We start from the raw sequence: 21,711 nt of genomic DNA, 5'->3' as shown, positions 1-21,711 counted from the left end.
GTTCTATCATATTTTAAATATTCTGACACATTATTATAAAAAATACTCTTTGCCATGTTACAGAGATTATGGACTATCTGCCAGACGACAACTCCAGGTACAAAGACGTCACCTACTGGGATGAAAGATACACCACGGAGCAGTGCTATGACTGGTTGGGGACCGTCTCCAAATTCCAGCACCTTCTGGAAAAATTTGTGAAAAAAGAGGATTCGATCTTGATACTGGGTAGGTAGTTTTCTGTTTTCCCTGTTTTTATTGGTGGCCTGTTCTCTTGTACTTTATCACCACAAAATTGTGTGCATAAAAAAAAGAAAAATGAGACAAACCTTTGGGGGCGTCCTGGAGAAATAGAGGTCTGAAAACCGATCGAAACAGCAGATCTGTGTCACACGTCAGGACCCATCTCTCGCTCCCACTTCTTGTCACCTCTCCCGCTGTCTGCTGTCACATAAAGGGACAAATTCCCTGTCACCATTTCTCGTCATGACTGTCGCACATCGTCCTCATGGTTGTCATTACTGCCATTATAATCACCATTAATAATTAAACGCAGCCAGATATCCGTATGCATAGAATTGTCCCTATGTGTGGTGGAAGTGGCCTGACATAAAAAGTATTGATACAGTTAACATTTGGCTGAATGTGGAGACACTTTTTAAATTCAGCCCTTTTATAGAGCTTGTTATTAATGGAAAATGTTTAATTTTCTCTAAACACTAGCAGCCACGATGGAACTTTACTTTAAAAAATACATCACAAAGCTGGCTAATCGTGCGGGGTATGGGACATTTTTTTTAGGTCTCACCTCCAGTGTTTATAAAACATTATACCATCACACTGGTTTCTGTTTCCCTGACTCATTTATTATGTTGACAGAATTCTGTAAGCATGATGACTCGAGAATGATACGTAGCATAAACCGTCTTCTAATGGAGTAGATGATCTGATTTAATTTGCATACATTTGCATATAAGTGTGCTGCAGCTCTTCACAGTTAAGCACACAAGTCTACATTTATACCAGATATGTCGAACATAATCTCAAGACATGTACTAAATGAATATTTTCTTGTTATGCTCACACCAAAAATTCCACCTGCCTAAAAATTCCTCTGGTCAGCAGCGGATCCTTTGGGTAACGTGAGCTGCAAGTCGTGGAGCATCCTGCAGATGCTCAACCCTGTCGACACCTCGGGCTCTTTCACTTGTTCCTTTTAGTTTTGAGCACTTTTTATGTCAGATCTGCTGCTGTTGGGGTGTGCCGTTGCCATTAAGCGGTGGTGGGGGTTGCTTGTTCTGCAGTAATATTTACATGGCTGATGCGTGTCAAAGTATCACATTGCACCAAGAGATCAATCGTTCCTTACACAGATGGGTGGTTTTAATGTTTTGGCTGTTTGGTTTAATCATATATTTTTCTTGTTATGGCATTATGCTATAAAACAGGAGGCAACATCTAATTACTGCTTTGTAAAAGTCAATAGGAATTCACTGTTATAAGGTACCAGACTCCATGGGATTAATTATAAACTAATTGATAAATTAATCTGATGATGAATTATTGAGGCTTGTTTCTGTCACTGGAAAAAAATATATATATTTGCCATCCATGAGTCAAAATTTCAGATTCTTATCTCAAAATCTTGAACTAGGTAGCTCAAAGTTTCAACTTACTAACTCAAAAGTTACGAGAAAATAACATGAAGTTTCAAGCTGTTAAGACAAAACAATTTGAGATAATAACCCAAAAATTTGAGATGCTAGCCTCAAATTTTAACTTATGGATGGCAAAAAGTTTTTTTTAGGTGGATTCATATGAAATTTCAGTACTTGGACTTTTTTACTTATTTAGTATTTTCTAAAGAATAATCCTGTTAGGTTGTATTTGAAGTTATCTGTCTTACACACAGTTACAATTCAACAAAATAATAATATGAATAATATAGACTGGATCCTTTATTTTTAAGAGAAGCAACCCTTGATCATGTGGTTGGTGTGTTGAATTCTTTTTGTTGGAGTAACATTTTTGTAAATGTCCTCAAGGTGTCACTGTTGTATTAAAATAAATCTACTTAGCTTGCACCCCCCCCACACCACCTGTAATACAGTTTTGTTTATGGCCCTGCTGCTCTGGCAGACAGGCTACACAAAAATTTGAATAGTGAACACTGTGTTCTGGCTGCTCAACATACACTAAAGTCAGCATAAGCATGTGGCTGGAGAACCAGTTAGTAGCTGGTTTACTGTTAGATTATGGTAGCACTTTCTTGATGTTTTACTATTTACTTGAAGCCAGAGAAAGAATTTATGTTTGCATACATTATTTGCCTTTTTTTCCTAAATGAGGATATGACTGTATGTTATAATGAACCTCTTTCACAGATTGTGGACACGTAAAATATTCTAAATAAGTTTTGTTTGTTGTCCATCATTAGGATTCATTTTTACGCAGCTGAAATTTCACATTTAAAATTGTTTGTTATTAGATTGTTATTACTTCAGAGAAGCACAGAGGGCTGTGGTGCTCAGTTTTTTTCTGCTGTAAGCCTTGTTAATGCATGCGCAGTGGTGTTTTGTGTGTTAGGGGGTTTGTTGAATATGTGTCAGGGAGAGACAGGAGCTCTCTGCTGTGTTTTAAGGGGAAGCAAGCTCAGTGCAGTTGCCTAAAGTTGGGTATTCTTTTCTCAACAAAAAGCTCTGTTTTGCTGGTGCCTGTTAAGAAGTTTTCCTCCTAATTTTAATTTGCATGTTGATGGTCTGTCGCCCTGTGTTTGTTTTTTTGTTTTTTTTGAAGCTGTAAGTTAGAACACTCACAAACTCCTATAGTACGCAGCCTCACTTTTTTGGCAGGCACCACCTACAGGGAAGTATGAGTGTTCCCAGTGGCTCTGGAGTCTGAGATATAAGATAGATGCTCTTGCTTCTCTTCTGCATTACACCACACCAGGTAACACCAGGACAGACTGCTTTCTGTGTGCTGATTTAAACCCAAAGTAGAGCCATTATATTGCTTGAGAGCTCTCATCTCTCAGTGTCTCTTCTCTTGGTATCATGCATTTTTATGACCCAGCATGTGTAGAGTCCTCTTCAGCAGCACACATGCACAGATGGTTAGCTATACAGGGAAGTCCTCGTGTGGTAAAGATCTCTTAAATGCATACACTCCACTGACTGCACTCATTTGTAAACCCATAGAGTAACATATTGACTTCTACAAAATGACACAAAAACCAGTACATAAAGGAAGATTTAAAGAGAGGTTTGAAATACCCTTGTGTTTTTTGTGTGTTAATGAGTGAACAAATGAAAATGGAAGGACAGTAAATATGTAATCAGATTTGGGCCACTCATCTGTCTCAGATGGAGAGGTGATTTCCATTAAGATAATCTGTACAGCACAGGGAGAGAAAGAGAAAAGGCGCAGAGAGAGAGAGAGACATGAGAGAGCTCTCGAATATTTAGTTGCGTCCTGCTGGCAGCTTTAATGTCTTCATTCTTCCATTATCTTTTTAAAAGTATTTTGCGTTCTCCTTTTATCGGTGCATTTTCATATCACTCTATACCTGTTTTCTCCCCACTGTACTTCTTTCACACGTCTGTTCTAAGGGCAGACTTCCCAGCACTGTGTTTTTTCCTCCCACCTTCTTGGTAACCTACTTCTGCTGTTTGATACTAGTTGGGTTTGTCATAACCTCATATTCAGCAGTTCCTGTCATCTGAAAGTAAGTGAGATAATACAAGCCTGTATAGTCAGACACTGGTGTGATCTGATGTGAGAATGTGGTGTACACTATATGGACAAAGGTTTTGGGCGATACCGCCTACGTACCAGCCATGCAGTCTGCCTTTACAAACATTTGTGAGAGAATGGGTCGTTCTAAAGAGCTCGCTGAATTCCAGCGTGGTACCATGACGGGATGCCACCGTTGCAACAAGTCTGTTATTTAGCACCAGGTTCTCCAGAAACATGAGTGCACAATTGGAGAGGGGCGACCGTCGTTTGGTCCTTCCCCAGCCCAGTTACGAGCGGCTCTCCTTCTCCGAGACCAACCGAAGATCCACAGCACTACGGTATCACTGCGTCTAGGCAGGATTCTGACTTAGAGGCATTCAGTCATAATCCCGCATATGGTAGCTTCGCACCATTGGCTCCTCAGCCAAGCACAGACACCAAATGTCCGAACCTGCGGTTCTTCTCCTACTGAGCAGGATTAATATTGCAACAACACATCATCAGTAGGGTAAAACTAACCTGTCTCCTGACAGTCTAAACCCAGCTCACGTTCCCTATTAATGGGTGAACAATCCAGTGCTTGGTGAATTCTGCTTCACAATGATAGGAAGAGCCGACATCGAAGGATGAAAAAGCGATGTCACTATGAACACTTGGCTGCCACAAGCCAGTTATCCCTGTGGTAACTTTTCTGACACCACCTGCTTAAAACCCAAAAAGTCACAAGGATTATGAGGCCCCACTTTCACAGTCTGTATTCATACTGAAAATCAAAATCAAGCGAGCTTTTGCTGTCCTCCCTGAGCTCGCCTTAGGACACCTGTGTTACAGTTTGACAGGTGTATCGCCCCAGTCAAACTTCCCACCTGTGAAATTTCTTCCATCCTAGATACTTCATAATCAGCTCTAAGTGATATTATTGCAAAGTGAAAGAATTTATGAACACAGTTCAGGTTGTTTCTGGTCCCTCAAATGCCTCATAAGGTTACAGTAGAACTCAATGTTGACAGTCTGACCTTCAAGGATGAACTCCCCCCTGCACAGCCCTGTTAATGAAGAAAAAAAAAAACAAAAAACAGTGAGCATTCTCCTGGTTTCTGGTTCTTCCAGTGAAACCTGTTGTTTGGTCTCTGGGTTGTAGATGCAGGCCCAGCTCTCCTCAGCAGTGATGATCCTCAGCATGAAAGCCGGGTTAGTTTGACACAGAAATTGATTTTATTGCTCTCTGTGTGAGTCTGATGTCTGTGATGAAATCTCAGATGCTCATATGCAAGTCCTCAGAGTACTGGAAGTGGTGCAAAGGTGCACAGGAAGATGATCTTGAAGGTGAGAGAGGCCAGAATCAAATCAGCACTTGTTTTTTTTACTTTTTATGGACAAACATGTTTTGATTGCCCCTTTAGAACATTATTTCCATCTTACTTACTTTATTCTAATTCCATAAAAAAATAAAACCAACAATGAGCTGATCCTACTACAAACAATTGCTTTTGTAATACATACAGGTACCATAAGTAATTTTTTTTAGGTTATTTAATAGAACAAAAAGAATGTTGTACTCATAAATATACATTGATTAGTGTGCAGTTACGTCTTCCAAGAAATTGATGTTCTCATAAACTTATAATTAATCCATTAAAAATACATGCAAGCGGGCACCGGTTTGTGGAATCCGCCAGTTTGATTACATTCTCACATCGTATGAGAGTTTATTCACTAAATGTCCAAGTCCAAAATTGTTAGGTTCACTTCAAAGACAGTTTCGCTAACACCAATTAAACGAGGCTAACAGAAGCTAACAGTAGCCAATACCACCAAAAACAGCAATGCTTACTGACAGAAAAATTCAGGATATCCTCAACAACTCACATTGCTATCACTGTCATCATACACAAGTGAGGCTGACTGACCCATCAACTTGTATCGGACTCCTTTCACAAAGTTTTACAGCCTCCTCCAGAGTAAACCAACATAGATACATATTGACAGCTAAGGTAAACAGTGGACTGACAGCCTACACTCACTGCAGGTGAACGGCAGCAAGAGTTGTTTGTCCTACACGTAGCTAGAATTATGCACTTGAACTGGGGGTGTTAAAAAGCTGAATACAGTTGACTGCAGTCTACTGACATCTAGTGGTGATATTTTCAACACTGTCCCTTTAAGGAAACACTTTTTTTAAATTCCCTGCAAGTGGTTAAAAGGAGACTGAAAATATAAAGTCATTGTGTCTATAGTTCCTATCATATGCTATTCTAACATTTCTCTTTCGAAGCATCGTGAGCATTTATGTCCACAAACACAGTATAGGTACTGTTTTCCAGTTTTACATAAGAATGAATACTCAAAATACAGTATTGATCCTGTAAGTCCCTCATGATCAACAAGGCAGTAAAATCATTTACAGTCACATATCCTGTTTGGATGCTGCACTGCCTACTTTATACACCCACTTCAAGCACATTGACATTCTGTGTTGTTTCTGCTTTGAAATAATGCAAGGGTTCAAAAACCTTTCTATGATAAGGATGACCCCAGGTAAAAATGCACTTGTTGTGAAAGCACTGATATTGAAGCATGTTGGATTATGAAAAGGTCTGCAGTTATGAAACGCTCCTGCGGAAAAAAAAGAAAAATATAAACCCCAGCCTTAATAATAGTTGTTTGTTATTTTTAAAGCCATGTGTGGCTTCATACTGTGATATCACTGTAGTCAGCTGGCTGCGCAGTGAGCTGAAGGTCCAGGGTGGTCTGTGTTACAGCATTGCGTCAAGCAGTTTCCACCCTTCCAACTGACCACTGTGTCACTTAGCAACATTACGAAGCAGTGATCAGTTCACACACGCTCCAGTTCACGCACAGCTCCCTCTTTTACAGTCTGCTCCAAGCTGCTGCCAGTGATGTAATGACCCCACATCTCCTAGTGGTCAGGCCCCATATCGTAGGGTTTTGAACTGGTGATAAGACAACACGTTTCTTTAAGAGATCATTGTTGGATTTAGGAAATGTATGACATATATACCACAAAATTAATCAATGGAAGTTTTGATAATTTATTAATGGTACTTCTCATGCAAAAGTTTTTTTTTTTGTTCATGGTTTGCAATCTGCAGATTAATTGATGTTTCATCTCCTTATATGCCTAGTGTTGCACCCTCTTTTTTTAGCCCATTTGCTGACATCACTGGTCTGCAGTTTTGGGGTGCTTTCAGTTCCTGAGGGTGATGCAAGAGGGTGTTTATTAGCAAAGAAAGTATTGTAAGACCATGCATGTGACTGTTAAGTCAGCTGTTGAGTGACTATCTATGGCCCCCTGCCTTGACTACAATGACACTGTCTTTATATAAAGAACATTACTACACACATGCAACAATACAACCACTTATAGACTCTTCCCTCTGTCATATTTTCTTCCATCCAACTTGTCTTCATCACATCTGTTCATTACTTCTTGACATTCCCTTATTTCTACCATTTTATCTTCACTGTCTTCACATCCCCTTTGTCAGTGTGCCCCCCCCCCCCCCCCCTCCCCAAATGTGCCTGTTTTTCAGTGTTTGGTATCAATGATGTTCACCTGTTAGGCTCAAGCCAGTCCAGTTATACAGACGAAGTGTTTATTTACATGGTGGGCCACCGTATGCTGCCCGAGCAGATTGAGCCCTGCTTGGCATTGATTTTCTTAGTTTCTGGAAGTCAGCTAGAAGAATGGTACTGTATTCATCCAAAAGATATTCCTTCATTTGGTGATTTGAAAGTGGTGGTGGACATACAGATCAGTCCAAAACCTGTGACCCCTTGTACTCTATAAGTGGGCCAAATATAATTGGGATAGAAATGTTTCATTATAGAATAAAGGTAATAACTAAGGTCAGCTTTATTGATTTGCAGTGAGCTACCTCAAAGGGCACAAATGGACCCAAACCATACACATAACAGTGCCAAGCTGATATCATCAGTGGAACAATCAAGAGTTCAGGTTGTTCCTTTAATTTGTTACCAGTGTGCAGCCAGAGCAGCGGCAAGGGCCGCACTTTTCACAGGAGAGTCTAACTAAGGCTCTTTTATGAGCTGCTGCCCAATCAAATGATAGTGGGCACATTTCTAGTGGAAGCTTTCATTCAGTGCTGCATCTCTGTAGCTTTAGAGTAGTCAGCATACAATGTCCTTATCAGCAGGGAAACGTTAAACCATGCACATAATAGTATATAGTTTGTGTGTAAACCTACAGTCCTGTGAACAAATAAGTACATCCCATGGAAAAAGTAAGTACTCATACATTCAGAGCCATAAAATTATAATCAGGGGTTCCAGATGAGATGTTAGTGATTATAAGCTCCTTACAGGGATACATTTGGTACAACTGTATGCTAAGACTTAAAAAGTTTCCTAAGGCCTGATTAAAACAAAAAAGGTTGTGGATATTTTTGGCAAAGGATTCAAAAGTAATTTGAAAGAAATCACTCATCTAGTGTGTAGATTTCAAACAACTGCCAGTTTGTCCATTATTGAAGGAAGGTGACTGTTTTGATGTAAAAAGAAATCCTCAAGCCAACATCACTTCATCACAGGATATGAAGGTAACTCTGCAGCTGTTGGTGTCAAGTGTATGTATCTAAAATAAGAAAGAGCTGCCACAAATTTCAATGGCATGGGAGACACGAGAAAAAGCCTTTGCTGTCTAAAACCAAATGAGAGCAAAACTACAGTTTGCCGATGCAAAGAGCAGGCCTTATGGAATAATAAAGGGCAAGATAAAGTTTTTATTTTGCCTACAGTAACAGTATTCATGTCTGGCTCAGACAAAAGACAGATTTTATGAGAGTCTTTGATACTTCATTGCCATGCTGCCTCAGAAACTGGGCAGTCAGTAATTCAACTTTAAATTCTGCATCCTATACTAGCATGCCCAGTGTGAGACCACCCATCTAAAAGTGAGTATCAACTGGAGGTGGGCATTTCAACAGGTTATTGGTGCTAAGCACATTAGCAAGTCCACTGAGGCTCAAAGAACTGGCCTGGTATGTATGTAAAAAAGAATAAAAAAGACAGAGATTTCCAAGTGTATTTAGAACCTGTGAAATGTAGGAAAATGTAGACTAGACAGCAGGATTTAATTTCAGGACAATCAGGGGGACCTTTGATAACTGTACTCACAAATCTTTTTTTTTCCCCCTTGTAGTGTTAGAAACAGACGCACAGACTCAAAATGCTGATGGGATGGAAAAACACTGGCATCACAGGGAGTGTGTGGTAGAGTAAGATCTGTGAAGTCAGGAGTTACTATATGTCTTAGCAGCTGTCAGGAGATTCACCTCAAAGCAGATGTGCTTGTGCTCATAAGAAGTTCAACCCTCATTTCTCAGTTCTTGCAGTTTTCTGTGTATCGTTTGGTTCATCTTTTGCCTTTGGCTCCTGCTCACATTTATTCCTACTTTACATTCATCCTTTTTTTTTTCTACCTTCCTTTCTCCTTCACTTCGGTGTTACTTCATTCATTGAATCTTTTTCGCTTGTCCTCCTCTGTATTTACTCCTTCCACCTCTTCCCTTTCTTGTATCTCACCTTTTTCACATAGACAAGCACATGCATGCATGCACACAGCTCCTCCCCACTGTTGGAATAACAACAGCTGCAAGCTGTGAGGAACAGGCAGCTTCCAGAGGAATAACAGAACCCAGAGACAGGCCTCGGCCATTTCGCGCTCGCCCTTCCTCTTTATTGATTGCACCCCAGCCTTTTTGTGGCATCTGAAGGCGGAGCATACCTGATACGATAGGCTTGTATCAGCTCAGTCCTCCCTGTCCCTTCCTGTCCTTACCTTAGGTTGTGCTAGCTGTACTTCATGTAATTATTAGTGACCTGATTCTGTGTTGGATGTGTAGTCTCAGAGGCACAGACAAGCTCTGATAAGTTTTATGTTAATTGTAGCTGCTGAGCAAAGGCAGCAAAGGTTGTTTTGTCTGCAGTGTCCTCTGGGAAATCTCTCACACACAGACACCACTGCATTGTTTGTCTTTACCTGGATCAGCTGAAACATCTGCTGCAGAAGAGGAGTGTTCTCTGTGAATGGAGGGTGGTTTGAATGGATGAATGACTGAATGAAAGAAAAGGGGGCAGAGGAGGTGAAAGAGATTGTAGCTTGAGGCGGAAGGATTCTTACCCCATCCTCTCTCCTCTCCACTGTCTTCCTCTGCTACCCACCCACCCCTCCTTTCTGCTTCTGCATTGGCTGTTTTCAGTTTTCAGGGAGCCCTCACCATGCAGCAGTCAGTAAGTCAGTAGGGGTAACCCTCCTTCCAAACCACCCTCTCCCCTCCCTTCTTTTTGCTGCTGTAAGGAGTGGTGCTGTTTATGAATGAGCCTCGGAGCCGCAGAGTGTGAATGAAAAATAAGAGAGGGAGTGAACAGATAGGGGTGCAGACTGAATGAAATGCAGCAAAAGCAGGGGTAGAAAAATGGAGGAAAGACAGTAAATGAAAATCACAGGGGTGGGGAGCAGTGAGGTGCTACAGTACTGGTGATAGATGATAGAAATGAAGAGAAGTACATGTATATTGGAGCAGTAGTTACATTGCAGTTTGTGTTCTGAAGCTGCCATTGTCCACCTTCATAGGTGTGCACATCAGGGATGATGCTGGGAAGGAAGATACCTGGAAAGGTGGCTGCTTTGCTTGCGAGCCACTCGGAATCCTCACTACCTAGCAAACACATACATACACACATATACGCAACCCTCGCTGCAAGCTGGTTCTCTGTGCTTTGAATAATAACGGGGTTACCCGGGCAACCAGGCTAGGATGATCGATGTGCCTGTGCCTGATAAACAGAGCTCAGAGGGAGTCACTTGTGTGTCTGTGTGTGCCACCGGTTTTCTTATGTCGCAGTAGGAGTTTTTTGGTTCGGGGAGCACACGAAGATGTTTTATTATAAAATCACTTCAGCCTGTGATATTTTGTGCACACACGCACCTGTGTGTGTGTGTGTGTGTGTGTGTGTTTGTGTGTGTGTGTGTGTGTACATGAACAGCACATAAAAATAAAAGCTCACAGAATGCATGTTTAAAGGGTGTGTGTTTACTGATGTTTTTCTCTTTGTGACTAACACTAAACCCCCCTTTCTAAGATGTGTGTGGTCACTCCCACAGGTTATCCGTGGGGGTGACCACACACGCCATCCACACATTATCCTGACTCATTCACTCACTGTAATAATATGGCTGTTTGAAGTGGAGAGATTTCAAGGCTGTTACTCGTGCACATAGAGTGCAAATTATACAGCAAACTAATGAGTCTACTTGATTCAGTCAAATGTGAGCTGCATGCAAATGTGATTTTACAAGTGCTGCTGTTATGAGCCATTGTTAGTCGGTCTGTAGAGGATGGAGTGTGTAAAAGATGTAAAGCTGGTGAAGGTATGTAAGGAAAAGAAAGTGGCACACCTTTTTTGGAGTCATTTAGCAGAGGTACTGGTGAAATAGGAGGATATCCTAGACTCATTCAGACACAAGAATATTATCCTCACTAACCCAAAATGTCTCAGAATGTAGTAAAAGGGAAAATTTCTTGCAATATTTTAGTGAACTGTTTCTGACACCAAGCCACACTTGCATCAGTGTTAAATAATGTGTAAATAGTGACTTTCAGCTGCTCCCTTGCCACAAGAGGTCACCACATCAGGCAGTTCTGCATGTTTGCTCTGGCAGTTTTACACCACATGCCCTTCCTGAATCAACCCAAAAGGGATTTGTCTCTCTGGCTGGAAGTGAACCAGCAACCCAATTGTGTTAGCCACTACACCATTGGAGGCAGTAACGTATGAATGTGTAAATAATAGCAGTAATATACTGCGAATATATCACTAGTTACAAAATACCTTAATAAAATTTTGGTAATAAGACAACCACAGATTGTGTAGTTTTAAAAAAAAAAGTAGGTGTGGTCACAGTGATGGTTGTATTAGCTGCTAACTTAGGAAGATGGAACTAACTTTTATGGCTGCATTACACTTAAGTGACTGTCATATCTGCAGTTTTCGCCTTCGGGAACGTTGGGACATGCCAAAAGTGATATTAGTGATATTCTCGCTGGTGGGGCACCCCACAAGTTTTGCGGTTGTGTTGAAGACGGAGATTGGTGTACAGAAGCTCAAAGATTGCCAGATTATATAGCGGGAGTTGTTCTAAAAGGTTGAAAAGGTCGACGTTGTGGAGAAAACTTTGAAATGAACTGTGCCATCGCTTTGCTTCCTGCTTTGAGTTCTGTGTTTTTATTTTTAGGATGTTAAGTAAGTAAAGTATTTGTGCCAGAATATGATGAGTAATTTGATCTGTATAGATAACAAACAATTTGTTTTACCTACACAAGCTTTGAGATATGTTTTTGAGCCCTTCCACCACACTAATACAGTGGCAGTGAATAGAGTTTTATTTGTGGTGGTTACAGCATTAAAGGATTACATGTCAGATTTCAGAAGCACCTTTGCTCTCTGGAAACAGTGTCCTCAATAAGCTGAGCAAACACCAAGCTCCTCCAAACACACTCACTCTCTAATTGGTAGAATTCCACTAAACGCTATTTCCCACAAGGTCGATGGAATATCCAGAGTAATGGGTATACTTATTATAGACAGTTTACTGTTACAGTGGATTGTTTAAAATGTAATTTTAGGTGCTGTCAAAACAATATTCTCTGTGATGCAGAGAGACATCCCAAACACACAGACAGCAGTTTTAATTCAGCCGCAGCCCTGTATGAGTGCCTGCAGATGTTTTTTGAAGTTTAGTGGATGGTGCTGTGTGCTTCTGAGGGGTAAATGTGTAAATTAAAGCATTTTCATGCAGGCTATAATGTGAGTTTAAGGAGATGGCCATAATTGTTGGTTTTATGTAACAAGCACAAAAAATGAGGGAGAATATGTGTGTGTGTGTGTCTTCAAAAAAAAAAACCCTCCTCTCTTTACACTGCTCACTCCTGCATTGCTTAAGCTTTGTGCCCTTCCTCCCTCCCCTCTTGCTCATCTCTTCCTGTCCTCCCTGTCCCTACTCTGCCTCCCCTTTCCTGAGCAGAGGAGGAGGAGGACGAGGAGGAGGTGGAAGGCAGAGTGGCTCCTAAGAGGTGTATATCAGCTAGAGTCACCTCTCAAGAGCTGATGTGTCATCCTGGAGCTCGCTGTGTGTTGTTCACAAAGACATGATGACCTCACAGAAAGGTCATCTAAGTGCGTTCATAATCATACTGCTTTTTTGTCATGAATACCACGAGGCAAACTTTACTTGCTGTGACAATCGCTGTATGTTGCAGCACAAAGAGTCACTTCTCTGTGACCTTGTACACTTAAATCTGTGATTCCAGTGACAGCCTCTGTCTGGAGAACTCAGCATTGAATATTAAAACAATGGCGTGGACTTGTAACTACTGATGAAGCTTTGAGAGTCTGACAGAATTTCATAGTGCTCATGTAGGGCTTAACAAATGACAAAATGAAAAATGCAGATGCACATGAGACACTGGAGATAACATTCAATGCTTTTCTTGTGGCTGAAAAGCATCAAAATGATTTACTTTAAAAATGCCATGCACTGAACATAAAAAATGTTGGTTTTTGAATGTTTTTTTCCTTTCATTCATGATAAAGCCACTGGGGAAATTATAGGAGGATGCACTTGGATGTAATAGCACAGGCATATTCAGATGTGGTGACGCAGCACAGCAAAAATCGCAGTCACAGCTGAGCACACTGTCTCCAACAGCTCAGGCTGGGTTTTGAAGTGTTGTATCACACAGCTACTGCAGTGACAGCATCGCTTACTGTGTTACTGTCACAACATAATAAAGGCACGTACTTACATGTGTCACGCACGCTCATGAAGGCATATGCATGCATTTGACTGCACTATTTCCTGATACAAAAGCTGTACAGATGCAGTAGTATTACTTATAAAGGATTTTTTTGGTCACCAAAAGAAGACAAAAGCATTTTCAGAATTTGATATTGTTGCTCATTGAGAGATGAGCTCAGCATTGCATGTGTGAGACTCACTGGCATCATTAACCTATCATGACATAGCTCTGAGCAGGGGAAGCCCTATCAGCTACTGCTTTTGCGTCACCGATGTGCCTCCGCTTGTCACCGGTGACGCACTGTTGCTGCAAGGCTTCTGCGGTAATGTTACAGAATCACCTGTGAGTGGGTGTGCTTTTGGCTCCACATGTCTCTGAATTAAAGGGCAGATCACTGAGTTATTGACAGTAAACTTTATGTTGGCCACTTTAATGTACTCTGAAAGAAACATAAATGTTAAACATTAAGTTATGTGCTCTACAGCACAGTGGGGCCATAAATAAATAACATTTTTAGAGCCAGCTAGACCACAGATACAATTAATAATAATTTTGGTGATATTCTAAATATTTTATTGTAACCCTGCCAGCACTGTGTCTCTTTACCTCCCAGTATAGAACATACACTCCCCTCCAAAAATATTGGAACAGTGATGCCAATTCATTTTATTTTTGCAGTAGACTGAAAACATTTGAGTTTGACATTAAAAGATGAATATGAGACAAAAGATCAACATCTCAGCTTTTATTTCCAGGTATTTACATCTGGATCTGATACACAGTTCAGAGGATAGCACCTTTTGTCTGAACTCACCTGTTGTTTTTTTTTGTTGTTTTTTTTTGTGAACAGAAGTATTGGAACATGTGACTGACAGGTGTGTTATGTTACATTGATTATTTAAACAACAAATTGTGCTGAATGTCTATGCTTAGTTTCAGATTTAGGTTTTGTCTGTGCATTTATAGTTAGAGGTGTAACCAACATGAAAATCAGAGGAGCTGTCTGTGGACATTGGTCTGTTGGCCATAGCCAATGTCGGTCCAATGTCAGTCAAATGCTGATTGGTTGACAAGTGGGCCAGAACAGGGAAGGAAGTGACAGTGGCATTCAACAGGAATGGGAGAAGTAGGAAAAGCACAGAAAGTGCTTGCAGTGGAAACTTTTCAGTGTTTTTAACACTCAGTTTCACTTCAGGGCTTCTTATATTATAACTTTGCACTTCTCCATGGATGGCTGATGGACCAACAAAAGCACAAGCAATCTGACAACAGACAACCTCTACAGGTAGACGGGCAGGTCGTAGCTGCCCATGAACTGCCAAAGTGCTACCAGCACCGAACCATGATTTCCACATTAGCCTTCCTTCCAGTTTATCAGTCTATAGGACGAGAACCATTGCTATATTTTCCACATATGTCTCCAAATCCCCTCGTCATCCTCCTCTGTAAGACCATTACTGCAACTAAGTCGTTAAATACAACATTTTTTTCCTTATGTGCTTGTGTGTGTGTCGAATAGGATTTTTAGTAGAGTGTTGGCTTTCTGTGATGCGGTCCCGAGCACTCTTACATAACACTGCTTGTAATGCTGCAAGCACAGACTAACAGACCTGCACCTCCACCTCTGCATCTTCATGTCAGCTTACATGTCTGTCTGTCTCTCTCTGTCCCTGTATGTGGATCTGTCTGCCACTCTGCCTCCCAGTTTGTGTTATGTTCCTGAATCCATTAGTATATCTGCTTGTCTGCTCACATTTTTGCCTCTCTGCCACTGTGGGTCCGTGAGTCTTTGTTTGTCATTTGCTAATTCTCAGTCTGCCTTGTTTGTGGACTCAGTGCCAGTCTTGAATCTGTGCTTTATTTTCGGGATGTGTCTTAATCTCCTCTCCATCTCCTACTTCTGACATACCATGCATAACAGAGTTACTTTAGCTTGGTCGTGATGTTCTTATATAACTCTCCATTTGCCTTTGCGGTCTCACTCATCTCAGTTGCGCGCGCACGCACGCACGCACGCACGCACGCACACACACACACACACACACACACACACACACACACACACACACACAAACACAAAGATGGATGATTCTAGATAAAAAGAAAATTGCTAGTTTTATTCACTTAAAATTGAGATCGTAGCTTCCTCTCAGTGTTTAGTGAAAGTTTTTCTGGGTAATTTTTCACGGCCTGTGTTGCCCTTGCAATTGTTTTAAGTCTTCAGCCTGTTGTTTATGGGAAAATCAGAGTTTTCTTGATTGCAGCTGATTTTCTTGTGCTTCAGTTCTGTTTCTTTCTAATGCCTGCTAGTTTTGTTTTTGATGCCCCTGACTGTGCACAGGTTATCATATTGTGTAATGCAGGATTGTCGTGGAACAGATCTAACCTGCAGGATGAGATTACATTGAGGTGAGAATCATAACTGGCATTTGGATACTTAACTTTGAGCTCTAATATGCTGTATAAATACATTATAAACCCTTTGACCGTTCGTTCTGCTGTCACCATAGTGACACGCTGTGGAGAGTCTGAGAGAAATGTAAAACCTGCTTTATTAAAAACAGCCTGTCCTTATTTGTCTGTTTGTCAAGGTATGACTTCAGTGTGGTGCGTCTGGAAGTGTCAAATAAGTTGTCACACCCGGGTGAACAAATTTAGTTTCACAGTGACTTCTTATCAAAAGCAGTGAAAGATAAATTGATGTTATTGACTACACCTACACTTATATAACTTCATTTTGGATTTTCTGAAACCCAGTTAATAGCTGCCATTGTGTCTTACAGAAGAGCGCGTCATGCTTAGATGTGTAGAACCTGCTTGATTCTTTTTTGTTTTTTGTTTTTGTTTACTATTAATTAAATTGTTATAATAAATCTTTAGGTCACAAGCAGGTCAGACACTCCATGATAACAATAATGATGATAATAAGTACATGTCCTCTGGACTGATCCAGTTAATAATTTTGCATGAGATATGTAGTCATTGAGATTTTATTTTTCTGTGTAATATTCTGACCTGTAACCTATACCACACTGGTTAAGAATTCATGAACAAGGGTAATAAAAACCCCCAAAAACTAATAGAAGTTCCTCTGATGGTTTTCTCTCAAGGACATGTCTTGCTTTCTGTGCCTTTTCTCTGCACTGTCTGTATATATTACTGTGGCTCTTGGTGTTTCGATGAACTGACCAGAAAGTAAATGTGGCTGTTTGGTGAGACAAGTTAAAGAGTAGCGGGAGAGCGAAATGAGATATGTGTGGCGAGAGATTGAATTGATTAATGGTGCAAGCCACTCAGTGTGGACTCTGGTTCGCTGAAAGCCACCTGCCCCCTCTGATCAATCAATGCACACGACTGACTTCAGCGAGCCTGAATCTGATCTGTTCTTTGTGCTGCTTGGCTTGAAGTGTGATGTTTCTGGCATACCAATTGCTTTTAAACCCTTTTTGTTAGAAATGCTCATATTACAGTTGATGTTCTAAATTGCCCATAGGTGTGAATATGAGTTTGAATGATTATCTGTCTCTCTGTGTTGGTCCTGTGATAGGCTGGTGATCTGTCTAGGGTGTACACTGCGTCTTGCTCAATGGTCACTGGGATAGGCTCCAGCCCCCCTGCGACCCTGATTTGGATAAGCGGAAGAGAGTAGATGGATGGATGTTAATATTACATTTTCTGTCTAATTACTGCAGTATCAAATTCAAGCACTGGTAACTGTGTTTCCTCTAAGCACTGAGTGAATTCTCAACATTTGGTTACATATTGACACGAGTACTAATTCTGATTCTTACATAACAGTTTCTTCATTACATTTTCAGTAATAACAAAATATATCTACTGACTGTGCCATTATGGCTGAAAACCAGTATCTTTGATGGAGTTTATTACACAAATTTACCTTTCTCCTCAGCTTTGGAGCCTTGCATTGAGATTCAGTTCCTTGTTTAGCTGATTTCCAAGCTGATTGTTTGTTGCTTTAATGCACTCTTACCACTCACTTTTGTCTACAGTGAGCAGCTGTTTACAGCCATGAAGTTCTAAAAAACTAATGTCAAACTACAGACAAATGCAGCAAGCAGCTAGCTGGAGAACATAAGGGAAAAACATGCACATTTTGCCAAAAGTATTCACCCATCCATCTAAATCATTGAATTTAGGTGTTCCAATCACTTACTTGACCACAGGTGTATAAAACCAAGCACCTAGGCATGCAGACTGCTTCTACAAACATTTGTGAAAGAATGGGTCGCTCTCAGGAGCTCAGTGAATTCCAGCGTGGTACTGTGGCAGTCTGGAAATTTCTTGACTACTAAAAATCCCACAGTCAACTATTAGTAGAATTATAACAAAGTGGAAGCAATTGGGAACGACAGCAACTCAACCATGAAGTGGTAGGCCATGTAAAATGACAGAGCGGGGTCAGCAGATGCTGAGGAGCACAGTGTGCAGAGGTCTCCAAATTTCTGCTGAGTCAATTGCTACAGACCTCCAAGCTTCATATTCAGATTATGGTGTGGGGTTGTTTTTTAGGAGTTGGGCTCAGCCCCTTAGTTTCAGTGAAAGGAACTCTTAATGATTCAGCATACTAAGACATTTTGGGCAATTTCATGCTCCCAACTTTGGGGATGGCCCCTTCCTGTTCCTACATGACTGCACACCAGTGCACAAAGCAATCACCATAAAAACGTGGATGAGCGAGTTTGGTGTGGGAGAACTTGACTGGCCTGCACAGAGTTCACACCTATGGACCTGATCGAACACCTTTGGGAAGAATTGGAGCGGAGATTGTGAGCCAGGTCTTCTCATCCAACATCAGTGTCTGACCTCACAAATGCCCTTCTTGAACAATGATCAAAAATTCCCCAAAACACACTCCTTGTGGAAAGCCTTCCCCGAAGAGTTGTAGGTGTTATAGCATCGCTCACTCGCTGGCTCGCTCGCTGGCTGGCTGGCTGGCTGGCTGGCTGGCTGGCTGGCTGGCTGGCTGGCTGGCTGGCTTGAAAATGGGATGTCACTCAAGGCGGCACGGTGGTGCAGTGGTTAGCACTGCTGCCTCACAGTTAGAATACTTAGAAAAGGTCTGGGTTCGATTCCACCTTGGCCCAGTGTGGAGTTTGCATTTTCTCCCCGTGCTTGTGTGGGTTTCCTCCCACATTCCAAAGACATGCACTTACTATGGTTAGGTTAATTGGCTACTCTAAATTGCCCATAGGTACGAATGAGAGTGTGAATGTGAGTGTGAAAGGTTGTATGTCTCTCTGTGTTGGCCCTGCAACAGGCTGGCGACCTGTTCAGGGTGTACCCTGCCTCTCGCAGTATGACAGCTGGGATAGGGTCCAGCCCCCCGCGACCTTGAACGGGATGAGTGAAAGCGAATGGATGGATGGATGGACTCAAGTGCATGTGAAGGAAGATGAACGAATACTTTTGGCAATATTGTGTAGCTCCAAATGAAAGCTACTATAGCTCCATTAAAATCAGCTTGTCTGGTGACATGTCCTGTTGTGTCTACAGCCACCACATGGAAAAATGAGTTCCTTTCAAAGGAAAAACATGTTTCCTACCCGAGCTGAAATTAATAATGAAGATAATAATTACTTGCAGTCCGGTATAATGCATAAAGATTGAAGACTTGGACTCATTGCTCATCTCTATAATTGGATGCCAGAGAGAGATGGATGACACCTAAACAAAAGAATAAATTATTAAACACAAACTGAGCTAGAAATATTGACATTTCCATGTTAGAGTGGAACATAATAATCGAAGGGGGTGAGGGTAAAGTGTCACACCACTTGTCATGTTCATATTACATTGTACCCTCTCTTAGTGTGTTCTAAAACTGTTAACTACAAATAGAAATGCTCAGAGGAATTTCACACATCATTATCGCTTGGCTTCTGCACTGTCTCTTTAAAGTCACATGGTTTACTTTGGCTGGGTTTAAGTGCTAAAAACTTCCCGATATAGTGCTCAGTAAACATGGGTTTTAATAGTGACGCAGCTAACTGGCGCAATCTTTCAAAAGTAGATGCAAACACCAACATTTGTGTGTTCGTCTCTCTGAAAACAAAATTAAACGACATGCAAATTATAACTTTTATTTAATGTGCTGTTTCTGGATTTTTGGTTGATATTTTGTCTCTCTCCATTAAAATGAAACTACCATAAAAAAATAGAGACTGTTCATTTCTTTGTAAGCGAGCAAACTTACAAATTCAGCAGGGGATCAAATAATTAATTTCCCCCACTGTATATGCCAATTTGTGCTGCATTGTAAGGAGTCCCACATTTGAGGAGATTAACTAGCCTTAGCCCTATTAGTTAATATCAAACAACTGTGTGTATGTGTCACCCACATTAGCCTACACAGGGAGTCAGAGAGCAAATAGTCTGCAGTCATAGCTTGCAATTCCCTTTTTTTCAGTACCATAAGCCTTAAAATACCACTTGCTTTTGAACACACACTCACACAATAGAAAGAAAGAGACACTTATGACTAGTGAAGCGAGACAGTGGGAAACAAACCCATGAGATTTGAGTCCACTTATCTGTTTAATGCAACATAGTTTGTCAAGACAATCCTTCCCATCCCCACAGTGTTACATCATGTTGGAGTCAGTGAGACTACCAAGAGACAAACCCAAATCACCTCTGCAGTCAATTGCTCTGCCTGTTGCCATGGCTACCTACTCCCCAAGATAATATTTATTTAAAAACACATTGTTATGCATTAATTTGACTGTTGGGCGGTAGTATAAAAAAAAAAGGTGGTGTTTCTGTGCATGAGCCTGATGAGTTGGAGCATCAACAAGTACCACATCTGTGTCACATACACGCTGGTAGGATACAGTATGTTGGCGTTCATTTGATCTTTAATTACTCTCCCCCCCACATAATGCTTACCACAGTAAAGATTTCCCTCCGTAGAGTGCAGTTCATAGCTGTTATTTTGGAAACAATGAGTGATTAAATTCAGACGTGGGTACGCAAAAACGTTTCTGCCTAGAAATATTGATATTTGCCTGTTAAAATGATTGTTGTCGGAATTTTTTTCCCCGCATTGTCCAGTTTGTGTGGTTTTTAAGCTAACGTGGGCTCCATGATGTTAGAAATGTCTGTCTCAGGCATTTTAATGTTTCCACTTTACACATTTGAAAACAAGACTCTGGGAACAGGATTTTCAATACCCGCAAGCACTATATTGTGCTGAAACACTGTTCCTAGGGCTGCACAATAGGCAGAAAATCTGGGTGTAGTAACTTTTTTAATATTGTGATTATTTGACTTACAATATATAAGCAAATATAAAAGTGTACGTTCCTTTCTGCTTTAATAAATACACCCCTAGCATAGACCTCAAACACTCACTAGCTTATGCCCAAATAAACTATTTCAAACCTGTTTTATTGAACAAGTCCAAATGTTTGCAGTCTGAGAGTGAAAGCATAGCACGTGCAAATAAAATTACCTTCCTTGTTCATTGTGTTTTAGTCTTTTGCGACGTCTAATACCGATGTTCATATCACATTTGATTATTGTAAGATATAAGGCTTTAAAGTTGAGGGCTAAGTGACACATGAGCTTGCTGGAGTTTGTAGACTATAATTTTAAATCTCATGAGCATTTTGGCTTCTGCTGTCTTTTTTTTAAAATCACGTCACCACATAGAATTTGACTAAGAATCCAAAAACACTGCATGTCGTGAACTGCAAGGTAGGCACACTTTAAAGCATAACCTGCTGCATACTTTTAATTCAATGACCATAATCTACCGAATCAGGGTTATGTTGTCTTAAATGAGACCTGAAACTAATAACTGGAACCATAAAGTTATTTGTAAGAGATTTAATGAGGCATTAAATCAAGTGAGAAGTAAAGTTATTTTCTAAGACTTACAGTTGTGGTCAGAAGTACATACATGCACTCATCCTGGGCATGGATGTCATGCTAGTTAATTACTTTTTTAAAATTATTTCTTTAAACTGTTCTTTTTCCAGGGTAAGAATGATTGTACTGTACACATCTTTAATGACTAAAAAAATAAGATTTGGGTGCACAATTCTGGATTTTTTCTAGTCCACACAGGGATAAAAGTATACATACAGGTTCAAATATAAACATACACCCCTAC

The 21,711-nt window shown here is 40.7% G+C and overlaps 1 protein-coding gene across 1 annotated transcript in view; it reads left to right on the top strand.

The window, feature by feature from the left end:
• The window catches only part of ece2a (endothelin converting enzyme 2a), a 108,453-nt gene that overhangs the window by 1,446 nt on the left and 85,296 nt on the right, over positions 1-21,711 (top strand). The window contains exon 2 of the mRNA XM_030752686.1: positions 64-228. Coding sequence (XP_030608546.1) covers positions 69-228 — 160 coding nt within the window. The 5' untranslated portion in view covers positions 64-68. The remainder of the gene's footprint in view (positions 1-63; positions 229-21,711) is intronic.

The sequence above is a fragment of the Archocentrus centrarchus genome, chromosome 17 (genome assembly GCF_007364275.1).
Source record: "Archocentrus centrarchus isolate MPI-CPG fArcCen1 chromosome 17, fArcCen1, whole genome shotgun sequence".
Classification (NCBI taxonomy): Eukaryota; Metazoa; Chordata; class Actinopteri; order Cichliformes; family Cichlidae; genus Archocentrus; species Archocentrus centrarchus.
The sequence above is the reverse complement of the archived record's forward strand: the minus strand, read 5'-3'. Positions and strand labels throughout refer to the sequence as shown.